A 17209-nucleotide genomic window follows, 5' to 3' on the forward strand; every position below is an offset into this window, starting at 1 on the left:
TCTCTGTAAATAGTGTTTCATTAACATTTATGTAGACAATGAATAACGAGTGATCTGCCTAATGACAAGCATTAAACATCTATAAAATAATTCCAAAATTAAAGAATATATAGATAAATAATTGACGAGCGACATCAAAAGAGAGGGGAGGGCCCCTATAAACGAGTGAACATATATCAACCATAGCAACTAGCATGAAATCCTCAACCGTCCACGTCGTGTCTTCCTTGCATTTTAATTTAACAAAATTATATTACTCATAGTTCACTTATTAATATTAGTATCGTCGTTGTTATATATAAGTTCGTAGAAGAATACTACAACCCTAAGTATCTATTTGTTATACTATGCAAATCACTAAAGAGAGAAAAAAAATAACGTGCTAAGAAAATCATGGATGCATGACAGACTCCGACATATAAAACCTCAATGAGATTCGAATTCGAGACATACTAACAACAATTTATCTGCTTTCATCGCTAAATCGACACCGAACGACTTAAAGCAAATCTTCATTTTTGAACAAGTCATTGTGAATTAATACTGCACCATCCCCTTCACAATAAAATCGCTGGGCCACTCAAATAATTAAAGAATCACTAATTCAAATCGATGTTTTCTTGATCGACAAATAGTACATATATGCAATTTCCTCCCCCCTTCCTGGCCTTCCATCAAAAATAACTCTGCCTATTGGTCGAAGTTGATTTGATTTTTGGTCGGCATTATTATTAATTTTACTTTGGTCCACATATGTATTTATTGATTGGATAAGTAGAAAATTCACCATGAACGCTTGTACTTGTAATTACTCAAATCAAGTATTGAAATATCATATTGTGCAATGTCCACCACCAGTGGTTGATATGGTATCCCTTTTTAATTTGTCTCTATAGCTTAAAACTTAATTAAATAGATACCCACATATCATTAATCTTAATTATTATCGCATGTTGTTGCAAAGAATATTCAAACGTTCGGTGTTACCTATATATGTGCAAATATATTTGATATGTTGACTTTGGAAATGACCGTATTTAATGTGAATTATTAATAGTTATAATGTCATGTGACCAATAAATAAACACAGCCTGTAAATTCCTCTATAATATGAACGTCGAAGAATATCTGATGATCTAATTTGTTCATATTATAATCTTCTTTAATTAGTACTCCATTTTCGAGTTTATTGTCATGTGATTGATAGAACTGTCATGTCAATCCAACTTAACGGTAGCACTTGCAAACAACATTAATATTGTATTAATAATACTAAAGAATTGGACTCGCTAGGCCCCACCTCCTCTCCCCTAACCAAATAAATTAATTAATCAAATATCTCCATCGAGATGAAGAAATATACTTACATTTCACCATTGATCGAATTTGAATTCCAAGCCGAATTCCACCTATAGTTTTATTTAATAGATAAGTGACATCAAGAAGCTAATGGAATCTAGTAATGTATTGTTAGTTAAAGACCTAGGAGTCAATGAATAATTCTATATAGTCATTTGTATAGTCTCCACAAAATATGAAAAAGGAGATTTGCAATCATTCATCTCCATTCATTTATTTACCATAATAAATAAATAAGAAATTAGAATAAATATATTACTTAATTAACAAATTTAGGTAAATTTTTGACTTACTTTTGCCCTTGGAAAAACAGGAAAGGTGGTACATAATGGAAAGAGAGGCTGGCAATCCCAAGTAGTGGGTATAGTAGTTAGAGATAGAAAGATTCTGCATTAAAACCTTTCCTTTTCTTCTTTGAAATACTAGATTTTAGGGGGGTGATGTTATTGTATTTTAAAAGTTCATGAATAAATATATATATGAAAAATGTCTTTTGTTTATGTTTACTTTTTTGAATGCTACAACCTCTTGCAATATTTGTACCAAAATCGAGAATATGGTGTCGCATTCTCGACTTTGGGACATTTTCCAAAATATTGAGGGTAGAGTTTTTTTTAAAGAACGAAGTTTAATTGGAAAAAAAATTAGGACACAGATTATACTTTAATGAATCCCTTTGTTTTAATTTTCTGAGGACAAATTAATTAATTGGCAGTCGATTGATCATAGATAACCCTTAGAACTGATCAGAGTGTAAGTAAAATTGTAAATCACCCTTAATTTGATCAAACAATCGACAAGAGTTGATGCAATTAAACTAACTCACAAAGTCTATGAACACATTAAAGTATTGGTCAATGAAAGCAAAATTCATTATTGATTTATTATCACTATATATCTATTGGAATCGTCTTTTTGCTAGCTTTGTGGAAAAATGATAAAATGAAAACCTCGACAAAATTGAGAAACTGCGAGGAGATTTCAGTTCAGCTCACTTGAAAATATTAAAAAAGGTAAATGGTTTTTCCACTATTTATATGCAATAGGGTTTTACAACAATTCTTCACCTCATCTCACTACTCACTAGTGAGAAGTATTCCACCTTCTTCTCAATGTTAATTTTTTGAAAAACCTCTTGAATTCCTCTCTCTCTCTCTTGAAAGCAGTACGAAGTTTCTCTCTCTTCTTCTAGATAGAGAATTTTTAAGAATTTCAAAGAATAATTTAGGTTTGATGCATTAATTGTGAATTATTTTATTAAATAAGAATTAATTTCCCCTTCAACCTTTTGTAGATCGAATCCATGGGTATTTTTGTCTCCAAAATTGGGAGAAGATCGAGACTCGACGAAATAGATCAGAATCAAAATGGTTCTTTCTCGTCTCGTGGTAAGTAGTTTAATATGATTTATGGTATTTCCACGCATAATTTTCATCTACTATAGTAATTCTTAAGAGCACATAATTTTATCTCAGGTAACAATAGTTTTAACCGCGAAAGCTACTTTCCAAATTCATGACACATTTAAAATATGATAGCAGTAAAAATATATCGACTGTATACAAAAATATATTACTTTTTTTATTTATATATAATTATTTTTGAAAGTGACGAAGATAGAGTAGTTGATTACGAACCTAAGCATGATGATATTTTATCATGTCATTGATTTGTCATTGCATATATAGTTGTCGACATTTTCTAGTGGAATTATTATGGGACATAGACTAGGAGTCAACATACACTGATTTTTATTCTGGTTGTTGGAAATTCGAGGCAGTAAACCTAAACTAACTGTATTTATTCTTTCTAAGTTGATTCGCCGTTATTGAAAATTCCATGTTCTGATTGGTTCTGGATGGAAAATTTCAAGCACAATTTAACTAATTTTTTACTCTTCAAATCGGATTTACGCAGACTTTATCGTAAATGATTTAATGAGGTTGATATTTAAAAAAAAAAGGTGATATGGATTATGGGGTAGGAAAATGATTTAATGAGGTTGATATTTAAAAAAAATCGGATTTACGCAGACTATATAGCAATTAGTAATTGCTATATTAATGATTATTTGAGTTCCTTGTTTCAAAAAGTTGATAAATAAGATTCCATTTGGAATTCACTGGATATATAAGTCAAAGTACACCTTGGTAAGCTTTTAAATTTTATTGGAATTTATAAGATAATTTAATTCTTTTTCTGTTGTATGCAAACTCACGTACCATAATAATAATAATAAAAAGTTCATTTCTGGTTATATTTTCAAGTTAAAGTAGACTTCCGCAAGTTGAGAATTAAATAAAATAGTGAATAATATCTTATTGAAAAACAACTACTACTATATGTTAATTTAAACAAGGACAAGCCAGGATTTTAATAGTATGACGCTGAAAGCATATTTTTATTATGAACAACTTTGGATCGGAAAAATTAAAATTGTACACATGGACCCCCTTAACTTAAGTGGCCTATTTGCAATGATAAAAAAATCTCACACATATAATATCCCAATTCCAAGTCCTAAATTCTAATAACTCGTTTTCAAAGATTTACAACATCACCACCTACGACAAGACCTTTACTGGAAAATTGAGTTTATCAAAAGCCATGTTATTTGGCTTTTCATTCTTATAACCATGTGAAATTATTATTGGTTTGATGCCACAATCTTTCATTTTCTCAGTTCTCTCTCATGTATTTTCTATGGTCTTAGCTTGCATATTAACAATATTAATTGTGTTACTTAGCTCTAGACTATATATTAAGTTCATATATAATATTACTTTGAAGATTAGTCGAGATATATTCCTTCATGCGGAGAGATATCTCGACTTGACTTAAAGACAATAATTTGCTTTCTTGTAACCTTTATTAAATTATTTTAAATATTTGTATTTTCTACTTTTGTTCCGTTGTAATAGCAATGACTACTTATATGTCTAACAACACTTAACCCTTGTCTATTACATCATTCGTCTCATTCAGGCACGACTTCTTTTAATTGTTAATTTGTTTCAACCAAGATGCTTCCTTTCCATATTTAGAATAAATTTTTTCACTTCTATTTTCTGATTAAAAAATATATATTTTTATTATACTCAACAAGAACCTAAAATCTCATGTAATTTAACAAATCTTCTCAAACATTTGAGCAGGCAGAAGAATAAAACCACTGAGCCGGGAAGTTCTGTTGCACGCAGCCGCACTCAAGGGTGACTATGATGCTGCCGAAGATCTCTTCAAAGACAAAAACTTGATCAAACATCCCATAACAGAAGGAGGTGAAATCGCATTGCACATAGCTGCTGTCGAACGCCATCAAGATTTCGTCTCAAAATTGTTAGAGGTTATGGAACGAGAAGACTTGGAGATTAAGAACGCGAAAGGGTGCACTGCACTATGCTTTGCTGCGGCTGGTGGCCACATTGGAATTGCTCGATTAATGTTGGACAAAAATTCAGATTTGGCAAAAGTTAAAGGTGATGGAGGAGTTTGGCCCCTCTACATGGCTGCATTGCAAGGATTTGGCGAAATGGCTAAACTTCTCCTCGATCACTCTGATATCGCATCTTGGACCAAATTGGATCAGGCTAACTTGCTAACGTCAGCAATCGACTCGGGGCTATATGGTAACGTTCACTAAACGAGTAGTGATTGCGGGTAATTCTTCTTTTTTTTTAAAAATAATTATATAATATTTTTTGTGTCAATTATTTAGATTTGGCTATAAAAATTGTGAAAGATGATATAACGTTAGCTTTGGCTAAAGATGCAAATAGCCAGACACCGTTGCAAGTGCTTGCGGGAAAATCCGTGGATTTTTCTAGTGACAATGGCCAAGGATTTTGGGACAACATTACAAGAAATGGTCAGTCTTCAAATAAGAGCAAAATTAATTGAGGCATAGAGAGTATTTTTCTCTTTTTTTGTTCAATTTTGTAACAAGATGTTGCATTTTCAGTGCTGAATTACATGAATATGTCAAAGACCGACGACGAGAATGCAGAAAAGGAGGATGCCTACACATTAATGGATTGTTTGTGGGATGCTGCGGAATCATGTAAAGAAGATGTTGAAGCAGGTACCGGTCATGTAGCTAGTGCTGCAGATACTGCGCAATTATTTTTTATAGCGGCGGAAGCGGGAAACGATGAATTCTTGGTGGAGCTATTTAAGAAGGACCATAATTTACTGTACAAGGTAAATGAAGATTCGCAGAGCATATTTCATGTTGCGGTGCAGCGTCGCTATAACAAAGTGTTCAGCTTGATGTTTGAGCTGGGTGGTACCAAAGATTTGCTAGCATCATACATAGATGACCATGGTAACAACATATTACACTTGGCTGGAAAATTAGCACCTCAAAATCAGCTCGACAGCATTCCCGGTGCACCTTGGCAGATGCAACGGGAAGTATTGTGGTTCAAGGTAATTAATTTATATACATATATATAGGGGTAGTTCTGTAATTAAGATTTTTTTTTGAAAAATGAGAATTGAAAATCATATCAGTTCGTAAATACATTAATATCATTGTCAGGTGGTGGAGAAGCTCGTACAACCCGCATTCCGATACAAGAAGAACTCGGAAAACCAAACGCCCCGCGAGCTATTCATGTCGGAGCACAAAGATCTGCGTGCGGAGGCGGAGAAATTCATGAAGCAGACTGCGAAATCGTGCATGCTGGTGACGATGCTGATCGCGACGGTGGTGTACACGGCAGCCTTCACGGTCCCGGGCGGGTACGACGGCAGGGGAGCGCCGAACCTGGAGAGCAAGAAAATGTTCGTGGTGTTCCCAGTTGCGGAGACGGTGGCGACGCTGTCGTCGCTGACGTCGATGCTGATGTTCCTGTCCATCCTGACGTCGCGGTACTCGGACGAGGACTTCATGGTGAAGCTGCCGTACTGGATGGTGGTCGGGGTGGCGACGCTGTTCTTCTCGATCGTGGCGATGATGGTGGCGTTCTGCTCGTGCCTGCTGTTTTTTGAGCACGGGTGGGTGGCGGTGGCGCTGCTGCTGATGTTTCTGGTGATTGTACCGGCGATGTTTGTGGTGTTGAAGTATCCTTTGTTGAGGACTATCTTAAGCTGTACGTATAGCTGCACGTGGCTGTTTCGCAACGACGGACGCCTGCATTCGTAGGCGCCTAGATGCACGTGCTTGCTTTGTTTATGCACGTGATAGATTATGGTTTATGAAACTAATGATAACATAAACTCGGCAGATGTTGAAGGTGTATATATGTGTGTGTTTGTATGCATTAGATAATTACTCCTCCCTAGTTTTCGAACCACTTAATTAGATTACGCTACTGTATTTATTACTCCACTAGCTGTGTTCTATAAAAATATACGGAGTATATTATTTTATTATTTTGATTAATCGTGCAAAATTACCAGATATTTTTATTTTTTATACTCCCACCGTTCCACAAAAGATGTCACACTTGTCGGACGATACCGGATTTTAGGAGGTTTTGTTTTATGTGTTAAATGATTAGAGAAAATATAATTTTTATATTCATGTGAGAGAGAACTTTTACCAAAAAGGGAAATGTGACATCTTTTGTGGGACAAACTAAAAGGGAAAGTGTGACATCTTTTGTGGGACGGAGGGATTACTATTTTTCACATTAAGGTAAGCTTCATATTTTACTCCCTCCGTCCCATAAACATGCAACATTTGTTTTTCGGCACGAGATTTTATGCAGTGTTGTTTTGTGAGTTAATGGAGAGAGAGTAAAAAAAGAGAGAAGAAAAAGTAGAGAGAGTATTGTTACCTTTTATAGAAAGGTTTCATTTTTAATGGGACAGATTAAAAAGGAAAACATTTCATTTAATGGGACAGAGGGAGTACTTTTTTATAATAATTCAGCGCATGTGGCCGAAGAGGGCCTTGTCGGACCAGAAGCGGCGGCCGCATTCGGTGCATGGCGGCGCGTCATTTTAGCGGCGGGTTTGGGCGGCGGTCGGAGGAGCTTGAGGTGCTTCTTTCTAGGGTTTTTGAGGGCGGCGCCGCCGCAGTTGATGTAGTTGCCGATGTCGGTGTTGGTGCTGTCCATTTAAGACGGATAAGAGTAGCAAGGCCCAATTTGGCAAAGCCCATACTTTAAATGAGACTTTGGTGAGTAGTTTTGACTTAGTGGGGAAAGTGGCAATTACCGTACATCTCAACCGCCACTTTCTCCAGTTCACACATACCAACATTTTGTAGTATAACTGTTTCAACCGCCACTTTCTTGATATAACCAAACTGGCTTCTTCTAACTGTTAGTACTATTTTTTTTTCTTTCTATTTTCATGTAATATTGTATAGCTACTGATTTCTACTGTCTTATTAAGAGTTTCAAACTTTGTTTGCTTAGTGCGGTGATACTACAACAAATTAATCTTAAAAAGGAAATAAAATTAAAGATACAATTATTTGCGTTAGAAATATTTTTAAAAATAGCCAAAATTTAGATATTTTTATTGGGATACCAAAATGGGAGATATTTTTTAAGACATTTAAACGTAAGTGATGTATTTAATTAGAATAAAAAATTGTTGTCTATAATTGGATAAAAAATGAGAGAAAAAATATTCTTAGTATGTTTGTCGTAGTGTAGACTAATTCTACTAGTGTCTCTGACTCTCTCTGTAAATAGTATTTCAGTATTGTGCACTATTGTGTTTAATATTTATCATGTACTGGTAAATAAATCTACGATAGATTAAGGCCGGGTTTATGATTTTTAGTTTCCCAATTTCAAACATAGTTAATTTGTGTAGACAATGAATAACAACTGATCTACCTAATGACAAGCATTAAACATCTAAAAAGTAATTCCAAAATTACAGAATATATAGACAAATAATTGGCGAGACAGCAAAATATCGAGAGGGCCCCTATATTAATAAACGAGTGAAAATCAACCATAGCAAGAAATCCTCAACCGTCAACGTCTTGTCTTCATTTCAATTTAACAAAATTGGATTACTCATAGTTCACTTATTAATATTTAGTATCGTCGCTGTTATAAGTTCGTAGAAGAATACAACACTAAGTATATACTTTGTTATACTATGCAAATCACTAAAGAGAGAAAAAACGTACTATCAGATACATAAAACATCGATGAGATTCGAATTTGAGACATTCTAACAACAATCTATATGCTTCCTTCGCTAAATCGACACCGAACGACTTAAAGCAAATTTTAACTTTTGAATAAGTCATTGTGAATTAATAAGATCCAGTGCACCATCCCCTTCACAATAAAATCGCTGGGCCACTCAAATAATTAAAGAATCACTAATTCAAATCGATGTTTTCTTGATCGACAAATAGTACATATATGCAATTTCCTCGCCCCTTCCTGGCCTTGCATCAAACAATACTTTGCCTATTGGTTGAAGTTGATTTGATTTTGGTCGGCATTACTATTAATTTTACTTTGGTCCACATACATATATATTTATTGATATTGGATAAGTAGAAAATTCAACATGCACGCTTGTACTTGGCGCTCTTTAGAGAAATTAATTTTATTTTATTTTTGCTGATGACCTAATTAATATAGTATTAATATAATTACTCAAATTAAATATTGAAATATCATATTGTGCAATGTCCACCACCAGTGGTTGATATGGTATCCCTTTTTTGTCTCTACAGCTTAAAACTTAATTAAATAGATACCCACATATATATCATTAATTAATCTTAATTGTTGTTGCAAAGAATATTCAAACGTTCGGCGTTACCTACCTATATATGTGCAAATATATTTGATATGCAGACTTTGGAAATGACCCTATTTAATGTAAGTTATCAATAGTTATAATGTCATGTGACCAATAAATAAACACAGTCTGTAAATTCCTCTGTAATATGAACGTCGAAGAATATCTAATGATCTAATTTGTTCATATTATAATCTTCTTTAATTAGTACTCCATTTTTGAGTTTATTGTCATGTGATTGATAGAACTGTCATGTCAATCCAACTTAACGATAGCACTTGCAAACAACATTAATATTGTATTAATAATACCAAAGAATCGGACTCGCTAGGCCCCACCTCCTCTCCCCTAACCAAATAAATCAATTAATTAAATATCTCCATCGAAATGAAGAAATATACTTACATTTCACCATTGATCGAATTTGAATTCCAAGCCGAATTCCACCTATAGTTTTATTTAATAGATAAGTGACATCAAGAAGCTAATGGAATCTAGTAATGTATTGTTAGTTAAAGACCTAGGAGTCAATGAATCATTCTAGTATATAGTAGCCATTTTAATAGTCTCCATGGAGTATGAAAAAGGAGATTTGTAATCATTCATCTCCGTTCATTTATTTACCATATTAAATAAATAAGAAATTAGAATAAATATATTATTAATTAACAAATTTAGGTAAATTTTTGACTTACTTTTCCCTTGGAAAAACAGGAAAGGTGGTATATAATGGAAAGAGAGGCTGGCAATCCCAAGTAGTGGGTTTAGTAGTTAGAGAAAGAAAGATTCTGCATGAAAACCTTTCCTTTCTTCTTTGAAATAGGAGTACTAGATTTTAAGGGGGGGTGCTGTTATTGTTTTTCAAAATTCAAGAATAAATATATATATGAAAAATGTCTTTTGTTTATGTTTATTTTTTGAATGCTACAACCTCTTGCAATATTTGAAAAAATTATACCAAAAAATCGAGAATATGGTGTAGCATTCTCGACTTTGGGACATTTTCCAAAATATTGTGTAGAATTTTTTTAAAAAGAACGAAGTTCAATTGAAAAAAAAAAAATAGGACACAAATTATACTTTACTGAAACCCTTTGTTTTAATTTTCTGGGGACAAATTAATTAATTGGCAGTCGATCGATCATAGATGACCCTTAGAACTGATTAGAGTGTATGTAAAATTGTAAATAACCTTTTGATAAAAGAGTCGACAAGAGTTGATGTTGATGCAATTAAACTAGTTCAAAGTCTATGAACGCATTATATTACTATTGGTCAATGAATACAAAATTAATTAATGATTTATAATTACTATATTTCTATTGGAATCATCTTTTTGCTAACTTAAGATTTTTCCACACCCTGTGGAAAATTGATAAAATGAATATCGACAAAAGTGAGAAACTGCGAGGAGATTTCAGTTCTGCTCACTTGAAAATATTAAAAAGATAAATGAATTTTTCCACTATTAATAAGTGATAGGGTTTTGCAACAATTCTTCATCTCATCTCACTACTCACTAGCTAGTGAGAAGTTTTCCACCTTCTTGTCAAGGTAAATTTCAATTCAAAAACCTCTCGAATTCCTCTCTCTCTTGAAAGCAGTACGCAGTTTCTCTCTTTTCTTCTTGATATAGAATTTTTATGAATTTCAAAGAATAATTTAGGTTTGATGCATTAATTGTGAATTATTTTGTTATATAAGAATTAATTTCCCCTTCAACCTTTTGTAGATCGAAACCATGGGTATTTTTGTCTCCAAAACCGGGAGAAGATCGAGATACGACGAAATAAATCAGAATCAAAATGGTTCTTTCTCGTCTCGTGGTAAGAAGTTTACATGATTTATGGTATTTCCACGCATAATTTTCATCTACTATAGTACTCCCTCCGTCCCACACAATTTGAGCCACTATTCCATTTTGGGTCGTCCCACATAATTTGACACACTTCACCTTTACTATTTTTAGTAGTGGACCTCATATTCCACTAACTCATTCCTACTCATATTTTATTATAAAACTAATACTTTAAAAGTAGGAACCACATCCCACCAACTTTTTCAACTCACTTTCTATTAGATTTCTTAAATCTCGTACTGAATTAAAGTGTCCTAAATTATGTGGGACGGAGGGAATAATTCTTAAGAGCACATAATTTTATCTCAGTTAACTAGAGTTTTAACCGCGAAATCTACTTTCCAATTCATGACATATTTAAAATATGATAGCAGTAAAAATATGTATAGTAGTAGTAGTATTTATTTATATGTGTGTGTATATCCATCGACTGTACCTACAAATATATACTCCTTATTTATTTATATATAATTATTTTTTAAAGTGACAAAGATAGAGTAGTTGATTACGAATCCATGCATGACGATATTTTTTCATGTCATGGATGTGTCATTGCATATAGTTGTCGACATTTTCTAGTGGAATTATTATGGGACATAGACTAGGAGTCAACATACACTGATTTTTATTCTGGTTGTTGGAAATTCGAGGCAGTAAACCTAAACTAACTGTATTTATTCTTTCTAAGTTGATTCGCCGTTATTGAAAATTCCATGTTCTGATTGGTTCTGGATGGAAAATTTCAAGCAAATTTTAACTTATTTTTTACCCTAGTTAGACCATTTCCAAGGATACACTAAAACTTAAAATGAGATAGGTATTTAGTTCCAATAATACCAAAAAACCAATTCCATTTTTGGTTTTTGAGAAAAAAAATACCTATCTTTAGATTTACACTAAACTCAAACCCAAAACTTTTTCAAATTTTGTGAGTAAAAAGAGCATAATAAAGAGAATATTCTTTTAAGTTTGAGTTTAGTGTAAATGGTTGGAGTAAAATCATATTTTATGTGACATTTACACTAAAATGAGTTTGGGTTTAGTGTAAATAGTTGGAGATGCTCTTAGCTTCAAATCGGATTTACACAGACTAGTTTATCGTAAATGATTTAATGAGGTTGATATTTTTTTTTGAAAAAAAGGTGATATGGATTATGGGGTACCGTAACTATATTTTTTAAAAATCAATTACTATATTTGATCACTCAACTTTAATGTTTCATGCACGATCAATTTTCCAGTCTATTCTTTTTCAATTTTATTGTATTGTTATGTAATTTATTCTTACAATTATATATAGTACTCCATGAATTAGTAATTGCTATATTAATGATTATTTGAGTTCCTTGTTTCAAAAAGTTGATAAATAACTAGATTCCATTTGGAATTCACTTCATATATAAGTCAAAGTACAACTTGGTAAACTTTTAATTTTTATTGGAATTTATAAGATAATTTAATTCTTTTTCTGTTGTATGCAAACTCACGCACCATAATAAAAAAAAGTTCATTTCTGGTTACATTTTCAAGTTAAAGTAGACTTTCGCAAGCAGTGGTGGATCCAGACATTTCATATTGGGGGTACGATAATAATTATATTGACTTGAAAATGTAAAATTCAATCTATCTTTTTTCTTTTGTTATCTCAATTTTTTCTATTTAGTCATTTCATTAAATAAAAAATATTTAGTGTTATTACTTGAAAAAATTTCACTATTAAATTGGGGGGTTTTAGATATTTTTATTTAACAAAGAATTTATTTTAATTTATAGAAAGTTCAAAATATTTAAACTAAAAATAAAATGTATCATATTTTCTATAGAATCTAAAAATATGAGCATAATAGAAATCATAAACATATATTCAACCATGATGTACTTATGCGAAATAATATAAGCATAAATAGACACAGTGAACTTGAGAGATATAGCCATAAACGCACTACATAGGGTTCGAACCCAGGGCACTATGTGGAGATATGATGCTTTTACCACTAGGCTAATCGGATATAAAAGTCCCCCTTGTTCTTAATTGGATCCACCAGTGTTCGCAAGTTGAGAATTAAATAAAATAGTGAATAATATCTTATTGAAAAACAACTACTACTATATGTTAATTTAAACAGGGACAAGCCAGGATTTTAATAGTATGATGCTGAAAGCATATTTTTATTATGAACAACTTTGGATCGGAAAAATTAAAATTGTATAAAAAAAAAAGTGAAAGCAAGCAAGCATCTTTGCAAACGAACAAACCCTACACATGGACCCCCTTAACTTAAGTGGCCTATTTGCAATGTTAATAAAAAGCTCATACATATTATTCCAAGTCCTAAATTCTAATAACTCGTTTTCAAAGATTTACGACATCATCACCTACGACAAGACATTTATTGGAAAATTGTGTTTATGAAAAGCCATGTTATTTGGCTTTTCATTCTTATAACCATGTGAAACTATTATTGGTTTGATGTCATAATCTTTCATTTTCTCAGTTCTCTCTAATGTATTTTCAACGGTCTTAGCTTGCATATTAACAGCATTAATTGTGTTACTTAGTTATAGACTATATATTAAGTTCATATATATATATATTACTGTGAAGACTAGCTAGTCGAGATATATTCCATCCTGCAGAGAGATATCTCAACTTGACATAAAGACAATAATTTGCTTTCTTGTAACCTTTATTAAATTATTTTGAATATTTGTATTTTCTTACTTTTGTTCCTTTGTTATAGCAATGACTACTTATATTTCTAACAACACTTTCATTATGTGGAAACGGACAATGCCCCTTGTCTATTAGTAGTACTTCCTTCGTCTCATTCAGGCACACATTTTTTAATTGTTAATTTGTTTCAACCAAGATGCTTCCTTTCCATATTTAGAATAAAATTTGTTTGTTCTATTTTCTCATTAAAATATTCATTTATTTTTTGATACTCAACAAGAACCTAAAATCTCATGTAATTTAACAAATCCTTCTCAAACATTTGAGCAGGCAGAAGAATAAAACCACTGAGCCGGGAAGTTGTGTTGCACGCAGCCGCACTCAAGGGTGATTGCGCTGCCGCCGAAAATCTTTTCAAAGACAAAAACTTGATCAAACATCCCATAACAGAAGGAGGTGAAATCGCACTGCACATAGCTGCCGTCGAAGGCCATCAAGATTTCGTCTCAAAATTGTTAGAGGTCATGGAAAGAGAAGACTTGGAGATTAAGAACGCTTTAGGGTGCACTGCACTATGCTTTGCTGCAGCTGGTGGCCACATTGGAATTGCTCGATTAATGTTGGACAAAAATCCAGATTTGGCAAAAGTTAGGGGTACTGATGGAGGAGTTTGGCCCCTCTACATGGCTGCATTGCAAGGATTTGGCGAAATGGCTGAACTTCTCCTCATTCCCTCTGATATAGCATCTTGGACCGAACTAGAAAAGGCTGACTTGCTAACTTCAGCAATCGACTCGGGGCTATATGGTAACGTTCACTAAACGAGTAGTGATTGTGGGTAATTCTTATTTTTTTTGTATTTTTTAAATAATATATAATATTATTTGTGTTTATTATTTAGATTTGGCTGTAAAAATTGTGGACGGCGATAAAACGTTAGCTTTGGCTCAAGATGCAAATGAACTGACACCATTGCAAGTGCTTGCGGGAAAATCCGTGGCATTTTCTAGTGACAATGGCCAAGGATTTTGGGACAACATTTCAAGAAATGGTCAGTGTTCAAATATAAGCAAAATTAATTGAGGCATAGACACAGAGAGTATATTTCTCTTTTTTCCTTCAATTTTCTAACAAGATGTTCCTTACATAATATTTACAGTATTGAACTACATGAATATGCCAAAGACCGAAGATGAGAATGCAGAAAAGGTGAATGCCTACACATTAATGGATTGTTTGTGGGATGCTGCGGAATCATGTAAAGAAGAAGTTGAAGCAGGTATCGGTCATGTAGCTAGTGCTGCAGATACTGCGCAATTATTTTTTATAGCGGCGGAAGCGGGAAACGATGAATTCTTGGTGGAGCTATTCAAGAAGGACCATAATTTACTGTACAAGGTAAATGAAGATTCGCAGAGCATATTTCATGTTGCGGTGCGGCGTCGCTATAACAAAGTGTTCAGCTTGATGTTTGAGCTGGATGGTACCAAAGATTTGCTAGCATCATACATAGATGACAAAGGTAACAACATATTGCACTTGGCTGGAAAATTAGCACCTCAAAATCAGCTCGACAGCATTCCCGGTGCACCTTGGCAGATGCAACTGGAAGTGTTGTGGTTCAAGGTACGAGATTTTTCATTATAGAAATATTAATTTAATTATATAAGTACAGTACATATATATAGGGGTAGTTCTGGTAATTAAGAATTTTTTTAAAAAATGAGAATTGAAAATTGTATCAGTTCGTAAATACATTAATATCATTGTCAGGTGGTGGAGAAGCTCGTTCAGCCCGCATTCCGATACAAGAAGAACTCGGAAAACCAAACGCCCCGCGAGCTATTCATGTCGGAGCACAAAGATCTGCGTGCGGAGGCGGAGAAATTCATGAAGCAGACTGCGAAATCGTGCATGCTGGTGACGATGCTGATCGCGACGGTGGTGTACACGGCAGCCTTCACGGTCCCGGGCGGGTACGACGGCAAGGGAGCGCCGATCCTGGAGAGCAAGAAAATGTTCGTGGTGTTCCCAGTTGCGGAGACGGTGGCGACGCTGTCGTCGCTGACGTCGATGCTGATGTTCCTGTCCATCCTGACGTCGCGATACTCGGACGAGGACTTCATGATGAAGCTGCCGTTCTGGATGGTGGTCGGGGTGGCGACGCTGTTCTTCTCGATCGTGGCGATGATGGTGGCGTTCTGCTCGTGCTTGCTGTTTTTCGAGCACGGGTGGTTGGCGGTGGCACTGCTGCTGCTGTTTTTTGGGATCGTGCCGGCGATGTTTGTGGTGTTGAAGTATCCTTTGTTGAAGAATATCTTTAAGTGTACGTATAGCTGCACCTGGTTGTTTCGCTCGGACGGACGCCTGCATTCGTAGATGCACGTGTTGTTTTGACCGTACGGCCCAGTCCATCGTTATACTACTATTGCAGCAAGATCTGCTCCTCCCTTGCCAACTGCAGATCGTTATACTACTATTATTAGGGCACGTGATGGATTATCGCTTATGTGTGTAATAGTATAAAATAAAATCAGCATTCCAGATATGTTGAAGATGTATATATGTGTGTTTGTATGCATTAGATTATTAAATAATAGGACTCCCTAGTTTTCGAACCACTACTACTCCATCCACTATGTTCAAAAAAAAATATACGAGTATATTATTTTATTAGTTTATATTTTGATTCATCGGGTGAATACTACTCTAGATATTTTTATTTTGATACTCCTTCCGTCCCAGATAATTTATCCCATTTTTTCATTTCGGTCTGTCATATAATTTGTCTCATTTCACTTTTTATCATTTTTGGTAGTGGAACTCATATTCCATTAACTCATTCTTATTCACATTTTATTATAAAACTATTATTTAAAAATAGGACTTGCATTCCACTAACTTTTTCAACTCACTTTTCATTACATTTCTTAAAATCTGTGTTCGATCAAAGTGGGATAAATTATCTATGACAAAGGGGAGTAATATATTTCTCTTTTAAGGTAGGGAATGGATCCCCTGCTGTGCTCCCACCACAGCAGGGTGTGTTGTGCACTCACAGCTCATTATTATATTTATAAAATCAAATATTAAAATACTCCCTCCGTCCAACAATAGGAGTCCCATTTCTTATCGGTGCGGGTTTTAAGAAATGTTAAGAAAAGTGAGTGGAAGAAAGTTAGTGGAATAGAGGTCCCACTTGTATATATTAGTTTTAAATGTATGTGAGTGGAATGGGTTGGTGGAATGTGGGGCCTCTTTACCATTTATGGTAATTATGAACCGGGACTCCTATTCGTGGACGGACCAAAATGGAAAAACGGGACTCCTATTCGCGGACGGAGGGAATACTAAGTATATTACATTTTAATATTGCGTTGTGAGTGCACAGCACACCCTGCTGTGGTGGGAGCACAGCAGGAGCTTCATTTTCTACTCAACTAATTATACCTCAACCAGTACTACTTTTTTTTTAAATCTCTCTCCTACTAAAATGGTCTTCACTCTTTATTTGAAAACAAAAACGAGCTAGAATAAAATAAAACAAAAAAAAAAAGAAAAAAAGAATGAAATTGTGACGGTTAGATTTT

The 17209-nt window shown here is 34.0% G+C and overlaps 2 protein-coding genes across 4 annotated transcripts; both read left to right on the forward strand.

Annotated features, from left to right (window-relative positions):
* Positions 1-2247: 2247 nt before the first annotated feature.
* LOC125205810 lies at positions 2248-6745 on the forward strand. Of its 2 annotated transcripts, none has more exons than XM_048104951.1 (6): positions 2248-2372; positions 2654-2747; positions 4515-4988; positions 5078-5227; positions 5321-5787; positions 5900-6745. In XM_048104951.1, the coding sequence occupies exons 2-6, from the start codon at positions 2663-2665 to the stop codon at positions 6503-6505; spliced, it is 1782 nt and encodes a 593-aa protein (XP_047960908.1). In that variant the 5' UTR covers positions 2248-2372; positions 2654-2662; the 3' UTR covers positions 6506-6745. The 2 variants fall into 2 exon arrangements, with proteins under 2 accessions (XP_047960908.1, XP_047960907.1); XM_048104950.1 differs by lacking the exon at positions 2248-2372 and adding an exon at positions 2405-2524.
* Positions 6746-10490: 3745 nt separating this feature from the next.
* On the forward strand, positions 10491-16312 carry LOC125205809. Of its 2 annotated transcripts, none has more exons than XM_048104948.1 (6): positions 10491-10641; positions 10820-10913; positions 13950-14426; positions 14521-14670; positions 14779-15245; positions 15393-16312. In XM_048104948.1, the coding sequence occupies exons 2-6, from the start codon at positions 10829-10831 to the stop codon at positions 15996-15998; spliced, it is 1785 nt and encodes a 594-aa protein (XP_047960905.1). In that variant the 5' UTR covers positions 10491-10641; positions 10820-10828; the 3' UTR covers positions 15999-16312. The 2 variants fall into 2 exon arrangements, with proteins under 2 accessions (XP_047960905.1, XP_047960906.1); XM_048104949.1 differs by having other exon boundaries at positions 10635-10690.
* The last annotated feature ends 897 nt before the right edge of the window (positions 16313-17209 follow it).

The sequence above is a fragment of the Salvia hispanica genome, chromosome 2 (genome assembly GCF_023119035.1).
Source record: "Salvia hispanica cultivar TCC Black 2014 chromosome 2, UniMelb_Shisp_WGS_1.0, whole genome shotgun sequence".
Lineage (NCBI taxonomy): Eukaryota > Viridiplantae > Streptophyta > Magnoliopsida > Lamiales > Lamiaceae > Salvia > Salvia hispanica.